Source organism: Podarcis tiliguerta (genome assembly GCF_965153285.1).
Source record: "Podarcis tiliguerta genome assembly, chromosome: 3".
NCBI lineage: Eukaryota > Metazoa > Chordata > Lepidosauria > Squamata > Lacertidae > Podarcis > Podarcis tiliguerta.
In genome coordinates, this window is record NC_139536.1 from 116,775,363 (window position 1) to 116,796,963 (window position 21,601).

A 21,601-nucleotide genomic window follows, 5' to 3' on the forward strand; every position below is an offset into this window, starting at 1 on the left:
CAACTTGAGTTGTTTTGTTTTTGCTGCTCCCTCCAGCAACTGAGCGTTATTTCTCAACTAAACTAAGAGGTGGGGCCAGCTCAGAACCATTAGCACACAACCAGTCTGCCAGCCAGCCCAGGGTGAAACCGAAAGACACTGTCTATTTGAGGCCTGATGAATGGTGTGTTATGGCATCTAACTCTCTAACTACTTCATTTGCTTTTTTGATTTCCAGCCTATCCACTCTCTTTGTCTATTTATCTCTTATATCATTGACTTTGCTTCCTCTCCATCTTCAGATTTGATCCTGCCTCATTTTCTTCTCTGCTTTACTTCTTGGTGATTTCAACATTCATATTGATAATCCCTCTGACCCAGCTGGTTCCCATCTCCTCTCTTTAACCTTCTCAATCTATCTTCACTTTTGGACTGACTCCCTCACACACAGGTTTGAGCACTCTCTTGATCTTGTCTGCTCTGTGACCTCTGCTATGGAATTTCCTCTGACCATCACCTAATTTCTTTTAACAGTCCACTTTCTCTGCTTCTAACTCCTCCTGTAATTTGCAGCCGGTTGATTAAATGGCTTTCTTGGAAGAACTGTCCCCTCTCCAACTTAAAATCATCACTGTCTTCACAATAATTCATCTGTCCCAATCTTCCAACAAAATATCCACTCATCTAATTCCCAGTCCCAGTATATTTCTGCAATTAAATGTAAGTGTTTTTGTATTGGTTTTAAAAAAACAAAACACTTATCCAACATTCAACCATATTACTTAATACAACCCCTCCACTGAGAATATTGAGCAGTTGGTACAATATATTGATTTTGGTCATTAATAGTTAAAAAAAGGGGTCCACGTTTCTTGGAAGGTGTCTCTATTTGTCATGCCTTTAATTGGCCTCCTATGTCTGGTGAGACGCTCAGACATTGCTGTATTTCCCCATATGTTCAGGGGTATTTCAGCCTGGTTCTTCCATTGCTGAGCTCTTGCTAATCATCCGTAAGAAGCCTGCTAGTTCGCTGTGGTGCAGGGTGTCCAAAGATAGTCGGACGAAGGCAGGAGGTGGAGAAAGGGGTTGGCCTGTAATTGTGGATATAATGGAGAATACTCTCTTCCAAAAGTTTTGAACATAAGGGCATTCCCACACAATCATGAATAAATGAACCAAGCTTTCCACAGCCTTCCAACATAAAGGGGAAAAGGGGAGATTGATTTTTGCCAACTTGACTGGTGTCCGGTGCCATCGGAGGATGACCTTCAGTGAGGCCTCTTGTGGGTGAGCAGAGATGGTTTTGAGCAGGGGAGTGGTCCAGATACCCTCCCATTTGTGATCTTCAATTGGGTGGCGTAAATCTGATTTCCATATAATTTGAAAGCCTCTAGCACTCCCCACTTCTTGATCTAATAAATTGCTGTATATTTGGGAAGCAGCACCTTTCAATCATATGCTGGTCTACTGCATAAGGATCCAAAGGTAAATGTTTGTAGGCCCACTCCCCTGTGCTCCAAATGACATGCAAAAGAATGAGCCTGAGGTAGTATGAGTGCCTTTTAATTTACCTTGCAGTTCCTCTGGGAAGCAGGTCATGGATTGTGTAAATGCCTACGCCCTCCCACTCCTTGAACGGTCGATATTTATCTGTGTGTTTGAAAGCTGGATGATCCGGGAATGGGACAAGTGGTGAAGGGTCAGGGCATTTTGCTCTATGTTCTCCACACCATCAGTACTGACCTAGTAAATGGAATGTCTATGTCCCTTACCTCTTTCAAGGGCAAAGGTAAGAAAGGGTGGCCTTTTGAGGGACTGTCTTGAGTTGGACCCAAGAATCCTCTGTTCTTCCCCTGAGCAATGGGATCAAGGATTTGATTTGAAAAGGAGCACAGTATAACATTAAGTTAGGCATTCCCATCCCTCCTTTTGTTCTATTTCCATAGAGAGTTTTGTTGCATATCCTAGATTTTTTGCTCCCTGACACAAATACACATTGATTTTGTTCTGCTATGTCTTTATCTGAAGAGGAGGGATGGGAATAGGCAAAACCTGAAAAAATAGAACCATGGTTATTCGCCCGAGCCAGCTAAAACTGATATATTTCCATTTCCTAAGTTCTTTTTGAATGTCTTTATTCAGTCCTCTATAGCTTCTACGTCCCAGTTGCAGTGATGTTAATACCTAAGTACAGTGGTACCTCTGATTAAGTTCTTAATTCGTTCCGGAGGTCCGTTCTTAACCTGAAACTGTTCTTAACCTGAAGCACCACTTTAGCTAATGGGGCCTCCTGCTGCTGCCGCGCTGCTGGAGCACGATTTCTATTCTCATCCTGAAGCAAAGTTCTTAACCTGAGGTAATATTTCTGGGTTAGCAGAGTCCATGCGCTATAGCAAATGGAGAGTTAACTAGTAACCAGTCCCTTGTAGTGTCACCTAAAGAGTTGATTTGCACTCCTGCTACCCTGTGGTACCTTTCTAACTGCTGCTTAAGTGACTCGAGGGCTGTTACTGAATTTCCCAAAAATAAGAGGGTGTCATCTGCAAACATATTCACTTTGTATATGACATTCCTCATGTTACCCCCTCTATAGAAGTGTTGTTGCGCAGTTGGATGGCTAATACCTCTATGACCAATGCAAACAACAAGGGCAACAGAGGGCAGCCCTGTCGGGTGCCCCTTGACACATCCATAGCCTGAGCATCAAAGCTATTGATTGAAGCGATTGCCTTTGATTTGGAGTATAGTTGCTTAATGAGGTGCAAGAACTTAGTTCCAATATTTCAATTTGTTTAGCAGGCGTGTCATAAACAAGGAATCAATTCTATCAAAAGAATTTTGGCATCAAGAGAGAGTAATGTGCTATTTCCGCCATTTGATTTTCTGTATATACTCTCACGTGGCTCTGGAGGCAAGAGACCAAAGAGTTGGGTGATTTTATCCATTATAAAGTCACTCTTTCCACTTTATCTTCTGCCATCTGCCTTGCTAAGTAAATCCCATTTCCACTGATCTATTCCAAGAATGTCTGTCGCATCATTCCTGCCTTTGATGCCCTCCAAGGTCTGCCCCACTACTTCTGTTCTCACTGTCCACTCATGACTTTGCCTTTTGCTTCAGTGATAAAACAGAATCCATACTTTCTGATTTCTCTAAATCCCTCCCCTACTTCTCCCTCCAGCTTCTCCAGTCTCCTCTGCCAATGCTTTCCTCTTTCCCTCATTTCACTTGATAGTCAGTTATTCCAAACCCTATGCCTCTTGATCCTGTCCCCTCCCAGCTCCTGGTTACCATTTCCTGCACAACTATTCTTCCTTTTAGTCACACAATCACTCTGCTCTGGCTCCTTTCCCCCATTCTAAAAAAATAAAAATAAATTTTTTTTTACTGATCCCCTGTCCCTAATTATTGCTCAATTTCCCATCTAGTTGTTTCTTCCAAACTCCTAGGACATGCCAATTTTTCCACTCTCAACAGTCTCTCCTACAACTTCTTTTTTAATCCCTGTGCTCTGGTCCTTTGCACACCACTGAACCTCACTAAAGTAATTGAGAATCTCATTGCTGAATCCAAGACCTCTGCTTCCTCATCCTTGATGTCTCCACCACCTGTGATATTTAGCCTTCTAAAGTAATTTTAGCATGCAAACAAAGATGGCAATTGTACATTTCCCAATTCCTCTGTCACCCTATTAAAACACTGGTATGTGCCTGACCATGGGACACGGGTGGCACTGTGGTCTAAACCACAGAGCCTACGGTTTGCCGATCAGAAGGCTGGCAGTTCGAATCCCCGTGACGGGGTGAGCTCCCATTGCTTGGTCCCAGCTCCTGCCAACCTAGCAGTTCACAAGCACGTCAAGTGCAAGTAGATAAATAGGCAGGAAGGCAAACGGCGTTTCCATGCGCTGCTCTGGTTCGCCAGAAGCGGCTTAGTCATGCTGTCTATGGATAAACGCCAGCTCCCTCGGCCTATAGAGCGAGATGAGCGCGCAACCCCAGAGTTGTCCGCAACTGGACCTAACGGTCAGGGTAACCTTTACCTATGTGCCTGACCATGTCAACTATGGATGGTGGGCCAGTTCTTAGTAAGTACAGAGAAAAATGTGTTGAAAGGAGAGGACACAGGTATAATAACATGATTCCTGAAAATCTTGGTTTTCAAATCAGGAGCCAATCTTAGAGATGCAGGCTCCTTCTCTAGAAAATGTTTGCCTTGCCTGTCCACATTGGCATTAACTGTGATTCAGAGTTGCATATTTATTGATGCTGGTTATGGTTAATGATTCCATGATTCCTTTGGAAAGCAGAAAACATGGTCTGAAGTGATAACAAGTGAAGGTGATTAGCATCAGTACTCTGAAGGCACCAACAAGGGAGGCGCTATGTTTTCTGATCCTGGCTCCTGACTTACGATCCATGGTTTTAAGGAAGCCAGCTTTATGCGTGCAGCCAATGTACAAAATGGTAAATTTTAAGAAGTGGATAATGTGATTTTAAATAAGTATTCATGCACATTTTGCCCACCCTTATGGTGTCTACTGTGTTTTACTGGATAATGTACACATTAAACAAAGCAGGACTTGCACTTCAGTGTTACCCAGAAAAATGCTACATTAGGGAAGACAACACAGATGCCCTTTCAAAACATACCTTTAAGGCATTGGACATAAAAGAGTTTGGAGTATGAGAACGTGACTTGCTTTAAACACCTCTCAATAACCGTGACTGACAGTTTATAATTTACAAGGAGGGTGTGGCTATTAAACACACTGAAACAGGTTTTCTGATATGCACTTACGGCCCATCTCTGTCTAAATGCTTTGTTGCACTGACAAGTCAATACCTAACATCACTTTCTATAGGCCTAGTGCCAAAGGCCTTTAAAATGAATATGGAAATGTTTACACTTTTACTGAGCTTTACTGCTTCCTGATGACATTTTTTTTTGAAAAATACCAATTTAATCAGAGAATGAATTTTTAATAGCATTTTAATAAAGCAATCAGGTTTCATTATCAAAAAGGAGTATCAGTTAGAACTAAAGCATAAAATTAAATCCTAATTTCTTGTTATCATATAATGTGAAAATAGTTTCAGATGCACAAGCAGAATAATTTCCAAAGCATATTTTCAGTGCAATCCTATGCATCTCTAAAGATTGTCCCACTGAATTAAATAGCAACTTACCCCCAGATAAATTTAAGATTAGAAATTTAGGCATTAAGGGAGGTAACAAATCAGTATCACTCAACTCAGTGCTTAAATCTACAATTTAAGTTTCTAAATATAAGAAAAATATTTGAGGAACTTAAGACAACAGCTATAAATATAAAAATAGTATAGCAGAGAAATTATATGGAGAAAAACTGAAATAAAACATTAAACCAAAGCAAACGCTGAAGTGAGAGATAGGTACAAGTATTTGAAGAAATGACAGAAAATGGATATTTTTTTCTTCCTATGTAGTAAAATAACAAAAAGAAGAAGAATACAGAAAAATGGGAAAAAATGAGGTGAGCAACAAGAGCTAAGACGAACAGGCTTACAGTGTGCTTTCTCTTAAGTTTGTTGCAATGTATTCTTTGGGGCTTATCCACAGGCAAGTGTTCACAGAATAAAGGACTTATAGCCCTGTCCTCTACTCAGGAGTAAGCCCCTTTGAGTTCAGTGGTGCTTGTTCTATGTAAGGGGGCACAGAACAGTGGCCTTAGAGTATCTTTCACTACATAGGAAAAGTGAAATAATCTTTGCTACTACATGAAGAGTGTGTGACTGAACACATTTCTGCTAACTTGATATTCCCTGGCAGTTCCTCAAATACACTCGTGGTATCTCTTCTAGTCAGAGAATTTCACTGAATGTATTTCCCCAAATTAAGCAGACTAGTGCATTTCCTACAATCTACAGCAGTGCTTGAATTATGAGGGGAAAGACTTAATGAAACATACTAGCTTCTCTTCCAAATTGTCTTCCCCCATTTTTGCCTATGGGACGCGGGTGGCGCTGTGGGTAAAAGCCTCAGTGCCTAGGGCTTGCCGATCGAAAGGTCGGCGGTTCGAATCCCCGCGGCGGGGTGCGCTCCCGCTGTTCAGTCCCAGCGCCTGCCAACCTAGCAGTTCGAAAGCACCTCCAGGTGCAAGTAGATAAATAGGGACCGCTTACTAGCAGGAAGGTAAACGGCGTTTCCGTGTGCGGCTCTGGCTCGCCAGAGCAGCGATGTCACGCTGGCCACGTGACCCGGAAGTGTCTTCGGACAGCGCTGGCCCTTGGCCTCTTGAGTGAGATGGGCGCACAACCCTAAAGTCTGTCAAGACTGGCCCGTACGGGCAGGGGTACCTTTACCTTTACCTTTATTTTTGCCTACAGCAGCTAAGCCAAGGCATGGCACAAAGTATAAGATCATGCTTCCTCCAGACTGCTTGTAATTTGAGCACTTTGCTCCACAAGAGCCAGAAACATGCATTTAAGAGACAACATGTATGCACTGGCAATTTTCAGTGCAGTGTTTTCAAATGAATATTATAAAAAACCAAAACACTCTAAGTACGGCAGCCCCCCATTTATGTGTGTTCAATATGTACGTGACCATGTATACATGCATCACACTGAACCCAGAAGGGACATGGAAACGTTATAAAGATGTCAGTGAAACGTCAATAAAAGGGCAGAATGGGGGCGGAACGGGATGTTTGCAAGCTTTTCCAATGTGTTTCAAATATATGTGGTGCGTCGGAATGTAACCCTGATGTGAATGGGGTGTGTGTGCCTGTATTTAAAAAATGGTCTGATGGTCCAGGACTGGAAGATATTACCGGTATAAAGGAGACATATCTAAAAAGGTGGTATGCACACATGATTCTGATGCACATGCAATTTGGATGGACAAAAGATCAATCAGTATATATTGAAAGATTGGAAAATGCTTCCATACAGTGACTGCAGTCCTATCCCATGTATGGTATTTTTTAAACTAGTGCATTGTTTTTATTTGTACTGCAAACTTAATTAATATTTGGTCACAGAAATCATTACTGAAATGAAAAATATACAAGCCATGAAGAGGTTGAATTATGGAGAAATACTTATCACAATAGGTGCATTTGTTTGCACTGGAAAAAAGATACATTTATAATGCATTGCAGTGTTGCATTTTAATGGCTGGGTTGCTTCAGTTGCTTCTAGAATGCTTTTTCTGCAAACTGTCATCTGCAAACTGTGAGCGAAATTTACACTATGTATTGCTTGACTCTACTATCAGTATGAAGAAATGTGACCTTGGGTAATGTGAGCATAAATCAACTAATCAGGGAAAGAACTTTGATTTGAACATGTGAGAAGTTTCAAGTAGGGAAAACAACCCCAAAATCTGGAAATAAGAACTTACTGAAAGATCACACATGCTGTAATTAAATATATACACTGAGGTTTATTTGATCTATTTGCTGTTTGCAGGGTTGTAAAGGGGCAGCTTATGGAAAATATTATTGGAATGATGGAGTGATGTCAACTAGAGATTCACTGAGATCTATTTGGTAACAATTTGTAATAATTAGGAAAATCAATAAAAATAATTGACAAAAGAAGAAAAATATACAAACTTCAACCTGATAACAATCATATTGAAAGTTTAAGCAAACAATAAGACACTAACTTCAAAAGTGTAAAGGGTATGTCTTCATACTTTTAAATGCTGTGTCTCTCTTGTTGAACATTTATTTAGACAGTGGTGAAAGATATGCTAGAATTGTGTTGAGTGACATTTGTACCATGCAGTTGCAATGTCCACAGAACAATTGATAGAACCAATGTAGAAGACATTTAACCTTTATTATGATTGGACAGATACCCATGCATCACAGAACAACTTAAATTTATCTTCCTGACACTCTGGTGTATCCATTCTTTCAAGTTCTTCATATAAGAGAGAATGTGAGAGCCCAAACCTTCCTTTGTTTCCTGATGTGTACTTTCTCAGTGATGAGGGAAATAAAACCCTTTATTTGCTCAGAAGCATGCTCCTCTTACGACTATGGCTATCACAGTAAATTGATTAATCAGTTAATTTATTGAAAACATTTTGATCAATTAAAATTGTTACCTATTAATGGGACTGAATACACACACATACACATACACACACACATTACATGACAAGTGCTTTTGAAAACTGTGGGTGACACACAACCTTCTTAAAAAAGGCATTTCCCTTCTCTGTCACACAGCACAGAATGACTTCATAAAATGTATGCTGCTGAGGCTGCAATCCTGTTACACCAGATGTGGGAAACATGTGGCCTTTCTGATGTTGCTGAACTATAACTCCCGTCACATCTGTCCACTGGCCATGCTGACTGGGGCTGATGGGAGTTGTAGTTCAACATCAGAAGAGTGAGGGGTTCCCTACATCTGCTAAAAGCATTTACCTGGAGTAGGTTCCATTAAGCTTAATATGACTTACTTCTGAATAGCTATTTATAGGAGTTTGCTGTGAGAACCATTTAATTAAACAGAGAGCAATAGATAAGTCAGGATACAATTATTTTCATAAAAATGAAGACTAAAGAAAATTAGGCCGCATACAAATAAGAATATTGTAATCACATTTTCTTTTCTAAATTGAATGGTCCATTAGCTTGTTTCATGAGCACAGCCAATCACAGCTCATGACAGCATGGCTGTAAAGATAATCTGCTGGATACAGGGATGAGGTTGCCAAGGTTGCAAAAGGCAGCCACCAGTAGCTTTTGTCTTATGGTTAGAAATGGACACAGCATTGATCTTGAAGATAACATCCCAATTCAACCCGAGAAAATGTATACAGCTTGTTTTCAGCTTAGTTAATCAAGGCAGAGAACTTGGCCACCACCTGCTGCCAGTACCACTTTCTTCAAGGCCAGGATAAGGGGAAGCACCTTAACCTTTTTGGGTCCCACCCTTGCCAAAAATGCCATGAGATTCTTTAGGTTCTGATAATTATTAGGTTCCATGATAGAGTGTGTTCAAAGTTGGGCCAATACTTTGCCAAGGAAAAGGACTGACTTTGCTTTCTTATTTTTCCAAAATTACTTACGGATCTTGGAAGCTCTTGTTTGTGAAGGGATGAAGCAAAAAAGGGAGATAGTCCACCAAGTGGTGGAAGCAAGACATGCAGAGTCTCCAAACCCAGCATGCCACAGTCATTTGCATGTTGGAGAGAGCGGCACTCTACGTTTTATTATATAACTATAAATTAACAAGCAGAAGGGTGCCTGGGACACTTGTGCTTCGTTGTCAGCTAGCTCCTTGTCATTCAGCAAGAGTGCTGGTTTGCCCTGACCATTAGTGGTCTCTGGAGAGCAGCAGTCACAGAACAGTTAAGGAAATGGGTGGCTCTTTGTGGAGGAAAGAAGATGGAAGAGCTGAACTGATTCCTGTAGAATGTTTCAATTAGGAGATTGCTAAACTTCATGGGCAGAGACACTAGTGGCTGAAATCCACCTAGGAGAGGAAGCTAAGAGCTATTGACTTTTTTTAGTAATTCCTATTGGCTTGATGCTTTAGAGCCGCAGATACCATCTTCTACTGCCATCTGTTGGAGATTCCTTTTGCAACATGCTCCCATTGCTGGTTGGAGTTCCTTATTGTGCCATTCTCAATTTCTGGATCTAGAAGAACCATCGGTTGCATTCTCAAACTGACTGTATGGCCTAAAGGCACAGACTTCATTTGGCATAGCTGGACCTTGGGAGAAGGTGGAACATCTTAGACTAAAGTTTATTCGCATACTGCTCCTTTTATTGTTATTCTCTTCTTGATCCACTGTTCTTAGCTGAATAAATATAATGGCTTGCACATACCTTAGGAGTGCATGCGTATTATGAGAAGGCTGCTACGTAAACATCTAAATTGGAGTCCCAAGTTCTCTGGGTGTGGGGCTTGAGCTTCAATTTAATATAAGAATCTCCCCTAGAGTGCTGACCCAAGAGTTACATTTGAGTCCTTGCACTTCTCTAGCTTCTGTGTACAGAATATTAAGAGAATTTTCTCTTTCCTCTTCTTTCTTTTCTGTCTGTGTTCATACAAAGTGTCTGAAACACTCTTGTTTCTGCCTAGTTCCTACAAGTCTAACATTCTTCAAATTCACCTGTCCTCTGGGGTTAGTTCTTGATCTGCCGCTGGAATCTGAAAGGTGATCCCCCCCCCCATAAGTTCAGTAGAATCAGAGAACTAGTGCCAACTACTGGAGGTGCTCTGGGTCCACTTCTTCCATCTGACCTCCCTGGGAGAAGTTGAACTCCAGGTTACTACCCTCATCAAACAATATTAGCTGGGTATAGGGACAAGAAATTAGGCCTGTAAACCCCTGTGCACAAGTAGATTGACAGCCCAGCATCTTCACTAGAGGCCATTTCTACAAATGCTTAAAAATCCCCGCCCCCAATTTTCTTAAGCTGCAATCCTGTACACACTTACCTGGAAGTAAATCCTATTGAACTCAATAGAACTTAATAGAAGTCCATATTTTTATTGATATTGCGAGAGGTTAGGGATTCCCAAGCTTGGCTGGTTGTGTTCAATTGATTGTGGTGTGGCTTATTTGTGTGAGGGACGTGAGCTAGTTTGTTGGGTCAGGTTAGCCATAGGCATACAACAAAAGAACAATACCCCCATCTCTCTTCTACCCTCCCCTTTCCCCCAACTGTAAGATGTCTATGGCAAAAGTGTCTCTCTCCAAACATAAATGAACTGTGAAGAAGACTATGAATTGCAAGTGGAGACAATAGGTGTACTGTTCCCTGTTTATCTGTTTGCTTTGTAACACAAAAATACCCAATAAAAACTAATTAAAAAATAGATGTCCATAGAAGTCTATGGACAGTTAACCTGTTTGCTATGGTCTGTTAACCTGTTTGCACAGTCAACCTGTTTGCTAAGCTGTTGTTGTTGTTAAGTCTAGATATCCACCTCAGGATGTTTATAATCAACCTCAGGACATTTATAATGTTTATAAGCAGTTGATGAATATTATGCCTGAAACATTTGGTGGGGATATAACAATTAATATTCTGGAAGAGCATTCTGTTTAAGACTTCACCTATTTTCAAACCTAGAAAAACAGCTCCTTTTGAAATTCCTCAGCTGACACACCATGGCTCTGATGTGTTACACCCTGTCACATCGCATTACATCTCACAGAGTAAACAGAAGAAAGGTTATAAACTTAATGTGCATACCAGCTGCTAACAAGTACATGTTTTTGCCAAATTCTATCTAAATGAATGCACTCAGGAGTGACAATACAGAGGATCAGATAACCTATGGCTGAAATTTTCCACACGCTTGTGAGCAAGCCCCATTTCTCTCACAAGTGAAACATAATAGTAATAAATATTTACATACTATCCTTAATGTAAGAGACTTTAAAAATCGTGTTGTTCTTGCTGTAAAATGTACACTAAGGGAACATTATGTTGCCAATAATGACAAAACATTTTTTGTTTTTGTCCTGACTCTGGCTTTATCACAAATAGCCAAAAAATCACTCTGTGGGCAACTCTTTAAAAGGATACAGCAGAAGGCGAAGAACTGTTTGAGGAAGCATTTTGTTATTGGCTTGAGCCAGCACTGGTAATGACACATCTACCTGCGGAGATGATTCATGTTCCTAGTGGGATTATGCTGTCGCAGGTGTCTGTTGCTAATCAGAACATTGTTTTACAGGTTTTTTCTATTGGTAGTATTTATGCCTTATTGGGGTCTGCACTGATCAGTACCTGGATGTTTATTTTGGCAGATATATAGCCAAGAGAATACAAATTAAGACATGGTGGTTGTGGACACCCAAACATTAAAATATGGATGTGTGTGGCTGCCACCACAATGTCTCCCGTTATATGACCCATCTCTTGCTCCCTCTCTGAATATGGCAAGTGTAGTCAGCATGATGGGTGTGTGCCTGCTTCCAGACTGAGGACTCTTAGGACTGGACATTTGTCATTCTCCTGCTGTAGGCTACATAACTTTAATACCACCCTTCATCCGAAGATATCAGGATAGTTCACAAGATAAAAATACAAGATAAAAGCACAAAATAAATAGTGAAAACACATTTAAAAGGTCATAGAATATTAATCAGCCAAAGGTCTAGTGGAAGAGTCACATTTTTGCCTGGCACCTGAAGATGTATAATGAAGGCACCAGTCGAGTGTTCGACAAATGGGAGCCACTGCAGAAAGGCCCTTTCTTGTGTTTCCCCCCGCCGGGCCTCTTGTGGAAAAGGCACACCAAGAAGGGCCTCCGATGATGATTGCAGTCTAGATTGGTTTATATGGGATAGGCGGTCCTTGAGGTATTGCTGTCAAAACTGGGACTCTGAATTGGGCCTGGAAGCTGATTGGTAGCCAGTGCAGTCAGGCCAGGATTGGTGTAATATGCCAAATATTCTATTCACAGAAGCTAGAGAAGCGCAAGGACTCAAATGTAACCCTTGGGTAAGCTCTCTAGGGGAGATTCTTATATATGTAATATGCTCCGTCTTGCCCAGGTGAAATTTCTGAATTGTCTTCGGAAGCAGCTCTATATAAAACAGGTTGCAGTAATCTAACTTAGTAATCTAACTTAAAACACCTCATTAAAACACCTAGTATGGAAATACTCTGGGTGTAGCTTGATTCAGAGTATTTAAATGGGATTCTACTGTAGGCAGTGTTATGATACAGAAGGTGGGGGGAGTAAATAGTGGTATGATTCTAACTTTCAAGGTATAGTACTGTATGTACTGCCTAATGTAGGCTCTCTGGAGCTAAGCAGACCAGCTTCCTTTGATGTACTTATAATTATTAGGGGCTTAAGCTGCCTAGCAGTGGAATGTATAGATAAAAGCTGATGACATGACATAGTAAAGGCAAGCAGAGGTGGTGGAATTTAATGTTGTTGTGTTCTATGGTCAGACCTAGTCTGAAGCACAAAAATATGAAGCATGGGAGATATATTTTAAGAAGTTTAAAGGGATGGTTATTTTGTTATATTTCTCTTACTATATGTAACCATGTCCTGATTCAATGCCAATAGCTTGAAATGAGTGTAGCACACAATACCTTTTCATCTGAGGTACTTTTTACTTTCAATTTTTACTTTCAATTTTTTAGCCCAAGCGTTTAAAAAATTAATATCAGCATATCATTATTATTATATAAATGATTTTTAACTTGAAAGTTGGGGCTGCTTCCTTAAATGGATTGCTTCCGTTCAGAAAACTGTGTGTGAAATCTCTGACCTCTGACAGAAGTGGTAAAGTAGAGAAAAAGTAAAAGGGTAACACACACATATACAAAATAACTTTACAAGAAAGAATGTCTGGAAGTCATACGTATGGTTTAAACAAGCTCTATAAAGGACCTACAATCTCAGAAACATCAAATAACAGAAAAATAAAAACCATTCTGATTAGTTAAAACTGCCTCTGCATCTTTTGTGAGACTGAAGTGAAATTTTTACCATAAGACTGTGCTGTGACATGACAAATATTTTTATTGTTGCAATATTTTTTCTAATACCTCTGAAATATTAGTCAAAACGCACTGAGATATTTAACCACAAACAAAATTTCTATCTCCTAGAACATGTGGCGAATGTCCATGTGTTTATTTGCCATGCAGGGTACTTTAAGCAGAGGCTTGACAACCATATGTCAGGAGTGCTCTGATGGTGTTTCCTGCTTGACAGGGGGTTGGACTCGATGGCCCTTGTGGTCTCTTCCAACTCTATGATTCTATGATTATGAATGAGTGAAGGAAGCATATGTAATTTGCCTTACTTTAAACCCAAACCACTTTAGGGACCAGCCCAGAAAGAAATTATACCCATGTGTCATTATTTATCCTGGTCCTAGTACTTTTGAGGCTTGAATGAAGGTGGTAATCGGTACCGGTACAAGTCACAGAGAAAATGGATGAAATCACACCCATAATGAACCATAAATTATGGAGGGAAGTTCAGTCTTTATCTCAAGTCTGAACTTCCCTCCATAACTAAGTCAGTGGAGTTAGTTGAGAACAATTTAATAAGCTGTCTTCATGTATGTAAGAAGACACTACTGGCAAACTTATGTGGTAGTCTCACAGAAGTCTAGAGACTATTTTCTGAATATTCTGGAATTTTGTGCCCTGTTCATCAAGCTTCTGTGAGAAACCAACTCATAGTTTTGTTTTAAAAGCCTTTATGCTTGGGCAGTCAAAAATAGATTTAATGAACTTTGGCTATATGTCAATAAGTGACACATGAAATAGTTTTAAGATTTCAAGCTTTACTCATATACTTGGTGGTTCCATATACTTAACTATAATTTACAACTCACGCCCCCCCCCCCACTAGGAAAATAAGCTTAAATATTGTTTATGTTAACTAATGGGCCATTGAGCAAACCAGCCATGTAGGGTTTTTCTGAACTATAAAATTGCCGTGTCATTTAAAAAAAAGCTCAAAGCCACCAAAATTTATAAGTAAATTTCTTTTTAAAGGGATGGGGCTTCATAGTTTCCCTTTGAACCATATAGCATTTATCGGGCTGTCTTGTCACAACATGAATCCCTTGGGGGTGAAAGCAATTGTTTTGAAGGTTAAAATAAATTCATCTTGCTGTGACCTAATGCAATTTGTTGAAAGCTGGCCCTGGGAAACTTTCTGACATTTATTAGATAGGTTTTTCACTGGGTCTTCATAATGCAGTAACGTCTTAATGGGTGAGTTGCTCACTGCCACAAACCTTTATTAATTATGGCAATTCTTATGGCTAGTTTCCATTTGCAGCAGTTCCTCTGGTAGCTTGATTTATTATCTTGAAGTGGAAATAGCTACATGTTCTACTATTTGTGCTGCAGTGTGATTGTGTGAGAGGAATAGGACATGTAGCATCCTAGTTCAGGATGTTTCCTGAATAAGTCTCAGTCATGGGAAAAAGATTTGCTGGAGCAGACAATGTTTCCTCTTTGCTGCCATTTGAGATTTGGTCTGTGTAGCACAGCGCTAGTAATCTGTTTTTATTTTTTGCTTTGAATTTCTACCAATAACAATTCTGTTGTTAAGTTTTTCTTTTAAATAGTACCCCTCCTTTGATATATAGAGGAGGAAGAGAAGCCACAATTGAATAATTTGTGAAGCAGCAGCAGCACCTGCTCATGTCAGTGCAACCATTATCTTTCCGAGAGCATCTGCTGCCAGACTGAGGAACAGACTGCTACTTCTATACAGCTGCTCCAAGGATGACTTGATGTGTGATATCCTCTCTGAAATTAGGGGAAAGCAGAGAATAAACTGGTGCCTCTCCATTCTCCTTCAATCTCCATGATCTGGTGGATGGTGGGAGGGAATCTGCTCCTTTGGGAATTTAATCATGTATGTAAAAGGAGGATTTAAACAGATGCATTTCTTCACCAGCAGAGTGAAGAACTTACTCAGACTACAGTACTTTGCATACCTAACTGACAGTAAGTTCCTTGAAAGTCAGTGGGAAATACTTCTGAATCAACATGCATAGAATTGGGTTGTAAGAGGTGATGTGGAAGACTGCCTTTGGCAATCAGCTTTTCCTTTGATTGTGGGAAAGTGATGTTCCAGTGCATTTGGTAAAAACAGACAGAGATGTGCAGTTTTATACACCATCAAGACTGAGATGATTTTGGGTAGTACACTAAACTGAAGCCTCTGCTCATGTCCTTGTTAATTCTCCTCCACTTCTTAACAGTTTTTGATACCATCAACCATGGTATCTTTCTGGAGCACCTGTGAGTTAGGGGTGGGTGGCACCACTTTGCAGTGGTCCCAGTCCTAATTGGATGGTCATTTTCCATTGTTTTGCCTCAGTAATGGACTGGATGAGAGCCAACAAACTGTAGCTCAATCCATAGAAGATGGAGGTACTGTTAGTGGGTGGTTCCCTAGACCAAATGGATGGGAGACTGCCTGCTCTTGATGGGGTTACACTCCCTCTGAAGGAGCAGGTACACACTTTGCGGGTACCTCTGGATCCACTGCTGTTGTTTGAGGCTCAGATGACCCCATGGCACTGAGTGCCTTCTATCAGCTTTGACTGGTGGCCCAGCTGCACCCCTATCTGGATAGGGATAGCTTAACTTCTGTTGTCTAAGCTCTGCTAACCTCTAGGTGAGATTACTGCAATGTCTTGATTTGGGAGATATGGTACTGAATTCTTTCACAACCAAATAATCAAAACAGAGCATGAATTCTGCATATATGAAACTGAAGTAACATTTTGTGGCACAGGATTGTTGTGAGGATGGAGGGTTATCAGCTGCAATGCACACAAAATGCCATGTAGAACTTTTCACTTATGGTAATACTCAATGACCATCTGTCTTCAATTTGTTCAGGAACTGGGATGGATGAGGAACAGGACATTATACTTTCCCAGCATTAAAAGTGTTATTTTGATTTCATAATGCCACAAGATGCACTCACATGGGATTTCAAATATAGAAAGCCCTTAGAGACCATAGCCTCTTAAAAAGCTTTTATCGAATTAATCTCAACAATATTGGTTTTTATTGAGACACTAGCAGGAAAATCAGATGAACCTTTCTCTCTCTTTCTAAGCTCTCAGGTAAAAGTAACATTGCACTGATTTCCTGAAATTAAGAGAAACTACAGGATTCCCAAATAATTCACTTCTATTTTTTACTGGGAATAAAATATTTAATTTATTTATTCAGATACATGGAAAATTATATCTTTATAAGTAGCTAAAACTAGAAATCTTGAATTAATAAATATTTTTAACTGCAACCTTATCACTGAAATTTGTTCACCCTCTGCTAACTATTAATAGGTTGCAGTAATAACAGAATAACAGGGAGCTTTCTGGGTAGGCGCTGGGAGAGAGGTGAGTCAATTGGACTCTGGTTGCCAGAGAACCAGGTACAAGAGAAATGTTTTGAGTCAGGTAGCATTTATCAGTTCACTTTATGAGGCAGATGATGAAAGAGACAAATTAAGGTTATCATGTAATTTTCTGTATATTGAGCATTAGCGTGCACACAAAGAGCTGAACAATGACACATTGCCTTGACAACACATATATGCTAAATTAGCATTAAATAAATATGGCAATATAGCCATAATGTGCCATCGAGTTTAATGTGCCATCAAATCTAATGCGCACCTCAATTTTCAGAACCTTGAAACCAAAAAAAGGATTTGCTGGCAAATGTGAATGTGCAATCAAGTCTAATGTACACCTTAATTTTCGCAATGTAATTTGGCCAAAAAAGGTCAGCATTAGATTCAAGTAAATACAGTACTAAAATTGGTATGTGCTTCATTTACCATTCCCCCCCTAAATTGTCACAATCAAAATAATTCTGACTCATCCAGATACACACTTTTGTTTTAACCTCACATACACCCTTCTTCTTCTGTCCTATAAAAGGATAAAAGCAATGTTTTTGAGGAAATTCCTTACATTTACTGCAGAAAAAAAAAGAATAAATTTAAAGCCAAGCTATTATTTTCCTCTGTTCTTCGGTTGGCTAAGCTCTGTCTGGAATCTTTTACGATTTCCCTCCAACCTAGCCTTCTGTTCTATTTAACCAACATAGCATTCACAGTATCACACAGCAGACAGCAAAGACGGAAGATAAAAATAACTGTTACCTAGAATACAAAATATATACTAGCTTGCATATGTCTCTAAAATAAGTACTCAGAGGTGTGTTTTGGGCAAAATACAGAACAAAAATAGAAAGCTGGGCTTGAGTTGCAGTACAATATAGGTCCAATCTTGTGTGCCTGGGCTACATACTATATTCTGCTTAGAGGCGGATGTCCCACTGACCAACACAAGGGCTTTAGAACCAGATAATTTGCAAATTAGATCTCAATTAATCTAATTGGTTCAATGAAGTGCACTTTCTGTGAACAGGTTTTCTGTGAAAACCTGTTCAAAGCAAGCAAGTCCAGATCTTAAATAAATATGAATTTCACAATCTGGCACTTTGTGTAACCTTTTTGCAATATGCAAATAGTGCCTTCTTGCTTTGTACAGAGTCCTAACTTATTTTGGCGCTTCTACGATGTCATCATTCATACTTTTGTATCTAAAAGCTGTTTCTGAACGATTACCTTTCTCTGTTCAGGGAAGATGCCATCATTGTTCTCTCACCCCAAAAACAATTCCAATTAACCAATAACCCTGCTACAAGCATAACATGACAGTGATACAAGAACAAGTATTGATTAAAACAAAAAAGCCATTTTTAAAAACAGCATTAATTCTTACCAACTCCAGTGGTTATTGATTCTGTGTCAATGTCGTTAGCTTTCTTCTTTGCCACTTCAGCTAGTGCCAATTCACCCTTATCTAGTGCAAAGTAATGGATGTCCTTTAGAAATAAAGCAAAATAAAAGATTAATCTAAAATGAATCTTGGACAAGTAACAAAGGAGAATTTGAAAGGAAAAAAGGCTTCTTTATTGCTTAGATCAGAAATGCAGATGGAAGTGATGAGACTATATTTATAATTTTCTCTGTGTTACTCTTTTGAAATGCAGGTTTATTATCCTATTCACGCTCTATCCTCACAGTTAATAATGAATAAGGTGTTAACCATTAACCAGAAAGAATAGAGCTCTCAACCCGGCAGTATAAGCAAACCTTTAATAGGCACTTTAGGTTCTGATTTTGTATGGCAGAGCAAAGCAAAAGCTTGGCAGATCTCTGGTTAGAGGGATGATTGAAACCAAACTGCCAAGTGGCTGAATATAATACAGCACTTTATGGGACGCCCTTCCCCAACCATCTCCAGACTTCATTTGCCTTCTGTTCTAGTTCCTTATTCACATACTGTTGTCCTTATATTATCTCTGAGTATCTCCATTCTGGGTTTTGCCTTCTCCACTCTGAAAATGGGAGGAAGCAGTAGTCACTTTTTGGGCTAAATAAATATTAGGAACCTTGGTGGGCCAAATTTCACAGGTGGCTGGTGCTGCCCACCTGTCAGTCACCTGATGCCACTAGGACGTCAGGTGATGCTGATCTTACCTTTGAAGCCCCAATCATTTTAGGAGTTTCAGTGTGGAGCTGTTTGAAAAAGGGGTTTCAAACAGCCCCTTGCTGCTCTTTGAAGCAGGGCAGGGACCAGGTTTCTGTGGGCCCTTCTGGCTGTTGCTGCTTTTTCTTGCCAGCAATTGCTTAAAAATTATGGGTCCTTTAAATCCTAGAGTATGTGTGCGGGAAAGAGCACACATGCAGCTGCTATAGCGCTGTACTGTCTTCCTCTGGTAAGAATGGCAGGAGGCAAAAAAACAGAGGGAAGGGCGATTGCACAAGCCTGGCTAAGCAGCTGACCACAGGGAGTATAAGGAACCTAAGCAACTGGAACAAGGGCTGTCAAAACATGTATGCTTGGAATAGCATAGTCCACCATATTACCATCCCACTTTTTACTGGTTTGCTGCTGGAATTATTGTTGAATGCTCTGCTGCTGCTGCATTGTTTGTATTTTGTACTAGGCATTCATTTACTGCTGTTTCTTCAGGCCTATGTGTAAGAGATAGTGCAAACAATTCAGGACCAGTATGGAACTACTATTGGCAGGCAGAACGTTGGCATTAGCAAAGCTTCCAGAACAATTCACCCTTGGTTCAACACAATAAGATAGCCCCACAATTATTGTTAGTGGTTGTAGCAATGAGCTCATATATATTATATTCACTCGCTTTGATAGATACTAATTGGCTTGCTTTGGTATTACCCTTATCTGTGGGCCTGGGGTGTTGGGCTCTCAGACCAGAAAGGGAAACTTTTGGTAAGGTTTGGGCATTTGCCACCTATGCCCTCATCTGGGCAGGTGGAGCAATGGGACATCCTAGGCATTGTGATGTATGCTGTTTTGTGTATAAAGAATGTATAACCATTTGCTTGGGCACGGACATGCCACATCCTTGTGGTGGTGTCCATTCTGCATCTCTGCAAGAGAAGGCTAGGAAACCTGGCAGGCCTATTTGCTGTGAGCCTATTGTTGTTGTTGTTTAGTCGTGTCCGCCTCTTCGTGACCCCCTGGACCAGAGCACGCCAGGCACTCCTGTCTTCCACTGTCTCCTCCAGTTGGGTCAAACTCATGCTGGTAGCTTCGAGAACACTATCCAACCTTTCTTAATAAAGCACTAGAACTGATCACTCTGGCATCTTTACCATCCTTCTTTGGTATTCCTGCAGCCAACAACTCCCAGGAGCCCCTGCTGGGACTGTGGTTCAGAACAAATGATCTTTTCCCTAGTAGCTTCAGTACAAGGGGCTAGCAGGAGTAGTTCTGGAACCTGCCCTGTTTAGGGGAACACAGTTTATTCATCGTTGCATAACTTCACTGCCCTGTTCCTTTTGCTAATCTGTCCTTGCTTAAGGCAGGGGTAGCCAGTGTCATGCCCCATGAAGGCTGGGGCTGATGTGTGTTGCAATCCACAACATCTGGAGGGCACCACATTAGCTATTCCTCAGATATGGCAACTGCTAATTCCCTTCTTGGTCTGGGAATAAAGGAAAGAGAAACAGCAGGTATTTACTTCTCAATGAAAAGCACACATTGCTGAAGGGAGCCTGTTTTAAAGTACCTTTTAACAGATGCAAATATACCCAAATTCTAAATGATATTAAGGACATGCTGCATGGAAATATGTGTTGTTTCCTAGTGGTCTTTGACCTGAAAGAGGAGTCCTTATGCTTTTGAATACCTAGTGCCTTGCTCCTTGGCCTCCCATTATTTTATGTGTGATAGGCAAACAAATGAAGCCAGGGGGGGGGGGGGGAGACACACAGAGAGAAAAATCCTGTCAGAATATATTACTAAGTCAAGTTATCTGAATTATATTTTATGTCATGGCTGTGTGTATTGTTAAAAAAAGAGAGGAAATATTCCCTTGCTTCCAATGTGTTATCTGCGAAGCCTCAATCAGTGGATTTGTTCCAGGTGGCAGGTAGTCTGGTTAATCCAGACTGTCTTCACTTGGCTGCTGATGCAAGTCCCTCCTGCTGTGAGAAAATTTCTGGTTTCTTTGCAGATAAAATCTATGAGATTTTGATTAAAATGTGTGTCTAGGCAAGGAAAGCAATGTCTAAAGGGAGAAATATTAGGGACTCATCTCTCAGATTGCCCGTCAGTATCCATTAAGTTGTGTTGCAGTGTGTGCTTTTGGACCTCCGTCTTGCCTTGCTTGAAATTATTTTGGGAGCAACATAGGCTTTTTTATCTATAAACTTTTCTGTTGCAGAAAGAGATGCTTCTTCTTTCTTTAGAAGGAAGCATGTGCTTCATTATAGTGCAAAGAGTCAGGTCCTTTTCTTGATGCTTAACAGTGCAATCATAGCCATGTCTACTCAAAAGGAAGTTCTGTTGAAGTCAGTGGTGCTTACTCCTAGGTAAGTGGGGCTTAGGATTGCAGCCTAAGTTTAGCAAACTACAGCTTAATAAATAATTGACAATTTGAAAAAGCAAACCCATTAAACATGCTATTATATAATTTGCATTGAGACAATGCAATTCTCTATGTGCTTTTACAACATTGTTTCTTTCCATAATTAGTAAAAACTATTTTCAAATTAATGCCCCTAGTCTTGGTTTTATGTTTACTTGC

The 21,601-nt window shown here is 40.2% G+C and overlaps 1 protein-coding gene across 7 annotated transcripts in view; it reads right to left on the reverse strand.

Moving 5' to 3' along the window:
* WDPCP (WD repeat containing planar cell polarity effector) overlaps positions 1-21,601 on the reverse strand; it is a 171,202-nt gene that overhangs the window by 32,845 nt on the left and 116,756 nt on the right. For all 7 annotated transcript variants that reach the window (XM_083435335.1, XM_083435332.1, XM_083435333.1 and 4 more), the window contains exon 14: positions 18,253-18,355. In XM_083435335.1, the coding sequence (XP_083291461.1) occupies positions 18,253-18,355 (103 nt within the window). The remainder of the gene's footprint in view (positions 1-18,252; positions 18,356-21,601) is intronic.